Source organism: Homarus americanus, unplaced genomic scaffold, assembly GCF_018991925.1.
Source record: "Homarus americanus isolate GMGI-L3 unplaced genomic scaffold, GMGI_Hamer_2.0 scaffold54443, whole genome shotgun sequence".
Taxonomy (NCBI): Eukaryota; Metazoa; Arthropoda; class Malacostraca; order Decapoda; family Nephropidae; genus Homarus; species Homarus americanus.
The window spans coordinates 4,245,879-4,252,310 of NW_024750852.1; the positions used below are offsets into that span (position 1 = coordinate 4,245,879).

Sequence of the window (6,432 nt, forward strand, 5' to 3'; positions counted from 1 at the left end):
TATATATATATATATATATATATATATATATATATATATATATATATATATATATAAATATATTTGAGCTCATAGCTGTTTTCACTTTAACACTATAAAGGACACATTACCCTCGTCTAACATCCAAGAGCATGATTAGCAGAATAATTTGTAACCTTAATTTGTCCTCCACGTACTTTCATGGTTGAGAACGCCATAAGTTTATTACATCACGAGTCTGGCAACTCTTTTGTTTACTGAACATTGTCTGGTGAAACACCAGCTAGGTTATCTTTGCTGGCTGAGACCCATCAGCTGTTCCCAAGTGCTTCAATGTCACCCCATGCCTGCCTAACCCAACTGGCTATTTCACTGACCTTCATTTTTCCACCTATATAAATAATGACAGTTTTTGCCAGAGGATCAGAGCAAATTTCTGCTTCAAGACTGTTACAGGAGCCTCTTATCAAGTGCAATGAGTTACCTGTGGGTGTTGAATGTAGGCTTGTTGGTGTTGTGGGTGGCAGGTGGGGTGGATAGCCATGGGCGGCTGATGGAGCCAGTGTGTCGGTCGTCTGCCTGGAGGAAAGGCTTCAATACCCCAATTAACTATGATGACAACCAATTGTATTGTGGTGGCTTTGGTGTAAGTGTTAACCTCAATTCCACATAGCTTCTGTTGAGGTCGGTTACAATCGTAATTTTTTTAGAAATGGGTTATGTTGTTAGTTTTTGCCAATGAAAACATTACAATATAAGTCATGACATTAATATTTTTTAGATATTTTATAAATTTTCAAACTGAAAACCCTTGATCTCCCAAAACACCTGCATTATCTCTCATACAGCTCCTTTCCCAAAAGCTCAGAACTAACACAAGACAATGAAACTTATGGAGCTGGCTGCTCTCTACACAGGTACAGTACAAACAAAATGACGGCAAGTGTGGCGTGTGTGGCGACAATTGGGCCGACCCCCAGCCCAGGGACAACGAGGCTGGTGGCACGTATGGCACTGGACTCATTGTTGCCAACTACACCAGGGGACAGGTAATGATGATCGGGGATGAGTTTTCATAGATTATGGGGGGGGGGGCAAGGAATATAGCCCAGGAGTAACAGCTGGGTGAAAATAATGGGCAGTGAAAGTAATGAACCAATAACCAAATTTTTTAATGATTCTATATTAACACAGTATTCCTGAAAGTAAACTGATAAAAGGCTTTTTCTTAACTTTCTAAAGTACTTTTTCTCTTCATCTGCTTGCAATCTTCCTAAACAGGACCTAACAGTTGAGGTAAATCTCACCAGGAACCACTTAGGATATTTTGAATTCAGTCTGTGTGTCAACAACGATGTCACCAAGATCATCACACAGGAGTGCCTGGACGAGCACCTCCTTGAGCACGCTGACGGCTCCGGCACCAAAGCTTACATTTATGCTGATGTAAGTTGTGCCTTGGCACATGTAGCTCACTTTGTATATACAGTACTGTATACACGTTAAGCCATGGTTCAATGATCACCCATTCATTAAGATTTCCTTGGTCTCAGAGTAGAAATACCCACTTAAAGTTAATACACAGACTTTTGCTACCAGTTTCCCATTTCTAGTTGTTTATGGACTTCCAGTTAGGAACGTCTCCTTTACAGGAATACTTGATTCTCACTGTTTTATGCCCATTTTCCACACTTGTGCAAGTTAACCATGATTAACCAATTACCGGCTATCATCAGGCAATTTTGAAGCAAGTTTTATGGCAGGATACCCTTTCTATAGCCAACCCATTTTTCCAGAGTAGGAACTTCCAAGCACCCTGAAGCTGTTGTATTCTTATTTGAGAGGAGTTCACCGTACTGTACAGTAATACAGAGATTCAGGATTCTCATTTATACAATTATACAACTCAAAACTGTAAAGCAGTGTTTGAGTGGACACAGCGACTGCTTCCTGTTCTGGGGGTCAGTGGTTCGATTCCCGGGCGCTCCTAGTTCACCCAACTATAACTTGCGGAAGTGAAGGCGGTCGAGTGTACTACCGGCCATGCTTCTTCCTTGTATACCGAAGGCTTAGTATAGAGTGTGCTGTATCCACACTGTCACTAACGAGCAGTTATGTCTATATGGGATCCACAACTCAAAACTCAATGCCTCATAAGTCACTTTTTATGAATCTCTGTGTTTGTGGTACAGTTCTCCTCTTAAAACTAATAAAAAATTAATTTCATGAAATGAGGGTAAAAATAAATGAGCTCAATAAGTTTCAAGGCTTTCAGCAAGTGACAGTTGATTAACTTCAATTTCAGGATCCCGAGTGGCATAAAACTACTGTGAAGCTGCCAGATGATGTGGTATGCACCCAATGTGTTCTCCAGTGGCACTACCACACAGGTAATACTACCACTTATAGACCCTTAGCACAAAGCATCATGTATGTAATTTTATGATCAAAGTCATCTTGGGGAACATAACATAACATAACATAATGAAACTGGAATGTTGTTAGCATTGATGAAGTTTAGTGCATTTTCAGCTGTTCTAATCATTCGGAGAGAGAAGGTGGTAGAATTGTGATGAAAAACCCAAAGATTTAGCCAGAAAAGATGTGAAAAGTGGCTGGCCAAAATTCAGACCAACCCAATGTAACAATGCTACAGTATGCAGTCATAACTTTATTACTTGTAAGGAACCTCTCCATATGGAGTACATTATATGGTATCCTCAGGCATGTAAGGCATTACAGTTTATCCATGGAAGTTTTTTAATATACTAAAGGTTTTTAGTTCTAAACATACACTCCTGACAGTGATCTTTAAAGTTCATTGTTAATGATGTAATTTTTACTTAAGTTACATGTGCCGTACTGTACACTATTTCTGTTTTCCAGTAAAACTATCCACAACATATTTAAAAAAAAATCATGACTGGACTCTTTCAATGGATCTAGGCTATGAATCCGTGAAAATGAGTCAGGGGGAATGAAATAAACGTTCAATACAGTGCAAAAGGAACAAAAAGAGAAGTGAAACTGTTGAGGCATGAAAGGTATGATTGTCAAAATGAATTTCAATTACAGGACTGAATCAAAAGCACTGTGATCTTAAGCCATTTTTCAGTGAACTTCTTCAGTAGAATCTCATTTACCCATCCATTGGTAAATATTTTATTGCCGTCACCATTTCTGCAATTCATTAGCTGCTCTTTTGTATACGGGCTTTGCAAAAACAACAACTACTGGTATATGCCAATGTGGATGTATGAGATTGATGGCTATTTCTCGATTTCATCAAGCCACTTGTTTCTTGTAACTGTGTACAACTCATTGGAGTACAAATTCCTTAACTTCTCTTCATATCTTTTTCCCAGATTTTGCACTTGTTGGGCTGTTGTAATATTTTGCTAACAAGCCCTTTTTAGCATTTCCTATGCTTCTTTTGTTGCAAAACTTTGCAGCCATCCTTGCTCACCTATCACTCAAAGTAACACTTTTGTTCCCAAGCAGGGGCGGATCCTGCAGTTCCGGACCCCCCCCCCCCCTTTCATCAGAAAATTCCAATACTTTTTCATTAATGCAGTATTGTACACAGGCATTTTTGTATAGTAAATAGTAATTACTATTAACCTCAGAATATCTTCTAATATCAAATGCACATGGCTTCAAAATGCCCATGATATTGGTCAGATTTCAAAACTTTCTGGGGGATTACAGTGCCCCCACCAGCTGCATGGGCTCGCTCTGCTCGCCATGTTCTCCCACCCACAACTACCTGGACCCCTCCCTTTGATATTCCTGGATTTGCCCGTCAAGATGGTGGATAGTAATGTTTTCTATAATGTCTATGATGTCAGTGCATGGTTTCTATACTGTTTTGTCTAGAACCAGTTTGACCTCACACTACATAACAGATTTAAGCGATAAAAATAAGTTTAGTTACCTTAACCCATTGTAGGACAGCAGCACACTTTGGTTTTTTATTCATCTGAGAGAAACCCCTGGCCTACAAAGGGTTAACATAACCTGCTTGCAAGACAACTTTAGTCAGTTTTGGAAACTGTGAATCCCTGGTACCCCTGAAGGCCTGAAGTAGTATAGCTGATGCTCCGTGGGATACATATCCTTGCTGTATGAACACAGCAGTTCCTCCACACGTCAGCACCATACACTTACATACAGTACTTACACACAGAGGCAGGGCAAAATGACATGGCTGAATCACTTTTCTTAACAGTGAGATTCACTAAGATGGTAAGCCAAACTAGAAACAGCACTAAGTACCTATAACTTTTAACTTTTTTTTAACTTTTATCCTCTTCACCACTGATTGGCTTGTTAGCTGCTTGGGCGATCAGTCACATCTCTGATTACTTTTCCTTTTCTTTTATCCTCTTCACCAAATGATCGGCTTGTTAGCCACTTGGGCGATCGGTCACGTCTCTGTTACGCACTGTTGGCAAGTACTGAGCATGCACCGGCTCCTGAATGTACCTGAACCTGCTCCAAAGTTGGTCAAGCCTTGTCTTGAAAGAGCTCACACTCGGTGCTGTCACAACACTCTGTGGTAGATTGTTCCAAAAGTTCACAACTCTCATTCCGAAAAAGTTTGCCCTCACAGTTTTCTGGACTTGCGGCTTCTTCAATCTTGAGCTGTGACCCCTTGTGGGGCGAGCGTCCGCCAGCTCCAAGTAAGGACACTCAACAGAGTAGTGCCCCTTGAGATGCATATACACCTCAATTAGGTCACCCCTTGCCCATCTGTAGTATAAGCTTGGCAAGTTCAGGCGCTACAATCTCTCAGGGTAGCTGAGGTGCCGAAGTGCAGGCACCTATAACTTGCAATAATATAGAAAACATTAACCTATCCTAATATAGAGCAGGTACTTATCAAGTACAATCACAAGAATATATGTATGGGAATTTAATAGCTAAAGGTACACACAAGGTGAAACAATATTCATATGATATTAAGCTAATAAGAAGAATGAATCTGGACATGTTAAGTGACATTATTTCTCCTCCAGCAAACAGTTGGGGAGACTGTGGGAACGGCACTCAGGCACTAGGCTGCGGCAACCAGGAGATTTTCCGTGGCTGTGCTGACATTGGGATCTACTAGTTACTGCAGTTATTACTTCTCATAATGCCTGGGTTAAATACAGGAATGTCTGTCAAGTTTTTGTCACAGATGGACTTCTAGTAACTTGTCACCTGGTTCTTCAGAATGGCTTTTCCTAAGCTTTTGGTTGTCACTTCACACATCAAAGTGGACATCTCTCATTTTTCTTGGGCCCATATAAGACTCCTGGCAACTTCACCAATCATCATTTAAAACTAGTCTAATAAAATAAATTTTAATTCAGGAGAGGCCTTACCAGGGAAAATAATCAAGGAATAGGAGTCCTGAAATGATGCGGAGGATGACTTCAGTGCTGTACTGTACAGTAATGTATTGTAGAAGTGTCAAAATATAAATAGTAATACAACATTACATACAAAGAATGTAATGATTTGGGTACAGTGTTATGGCAAAGAGCGACCATGTACATTTAATAAAAGAATGGTTAGTAATAGACTAAGATTTATCACAGAACAGTTTCTAGAACAAATATTTTAGATACTGCCAAACTAAATTCATAAATATTAAAAAAAAAAATACTACGTACTATGAATATCACTAACCCTCAAATACAAGGAACTATTTCGTGTTTGAGGGTGAATTACATGATCAGGAACCTGTGAACAAAACCGAGAATTGAGTAATATGGTCAATGAAGAGGGTAGGGATGTAGTGTATATGTAAAACTGATTCATAGGTAGTAGGTACATGTAGTAGGTAGCTATCAAACAGGCATTAAATACATTAATAAATAATTAGTGTTCAGGAAATTAACACACAAAGAAGAGACTTGTCTTTATTTCCTTGCACTGACTAGCTTATTGCATCTATAACTCTCCTGTCTTACTATACACCAATATTTTATCATCAAATAATATGATTCTGTAATGATTCACCCATGATAATTACCATCCAAAATTATTCTTCACTCAGTAGTATATATTACAGAACTTTGGAGTTCTTAACTACTGTGCAAGGAAAGCAAGATATGACAATATTGTTAATTAGCTAATCTCCATAATTAAACCCTTCATCAAAATTTCAAGTAGATTTTAATGAATCTTTCCAAATTAAACTGAGCATGTTCTTTATTGTAACTGCTTTAATGATAATTTAGTTGTTAAAAAAAAATAAACAGCAAATAAAAGGTTTAAAATACAGAAAATAAAAGTTTAATATGAAGTAATGTTCAAAACATTGGGAACAAAAGGCATCAAGGTTTTGGTAACTGATCAACAACACAGTTCTACAGTGTAAACTTATTGTGTATCTGTAAAACAGTTCTTGACGCCTCCATTAAATCTTAAGTCATAATACAAATACTAAAAGTTTAAGTTGAT

General features: G+C 38.6%; 1 protein-coding gene across 1 annotated transcript; it reads left to right on the forward strand.

Annotated features, from left to right (window-relative positions):
* The first annotated feature begins 392 nt into the window (after window positions 1-392).
* Window positions 393-5,877, forward strand: LOC121854288. Its single transcript, XM_042348856.1, has 5 exons — window positions 393-625; window positions 897-1,028; window positions 1,261-1,425; window positions 2,285-2,369; window positions 4,998-5,877. Exons 1-5 carry the CDS (start codon window positions 455-457, stop codon window positions 5,090-5,092), a joined length of 648 nt encoding a protein of 215 aa, XP_042204790.1. The 5' UTR covers window positions 393-454; the 3' UTR covers window positions 5,093-5,877.
* The last annotated feature ends 555 nt before the right edge of the window (window positions 5,878-6,432 follow it).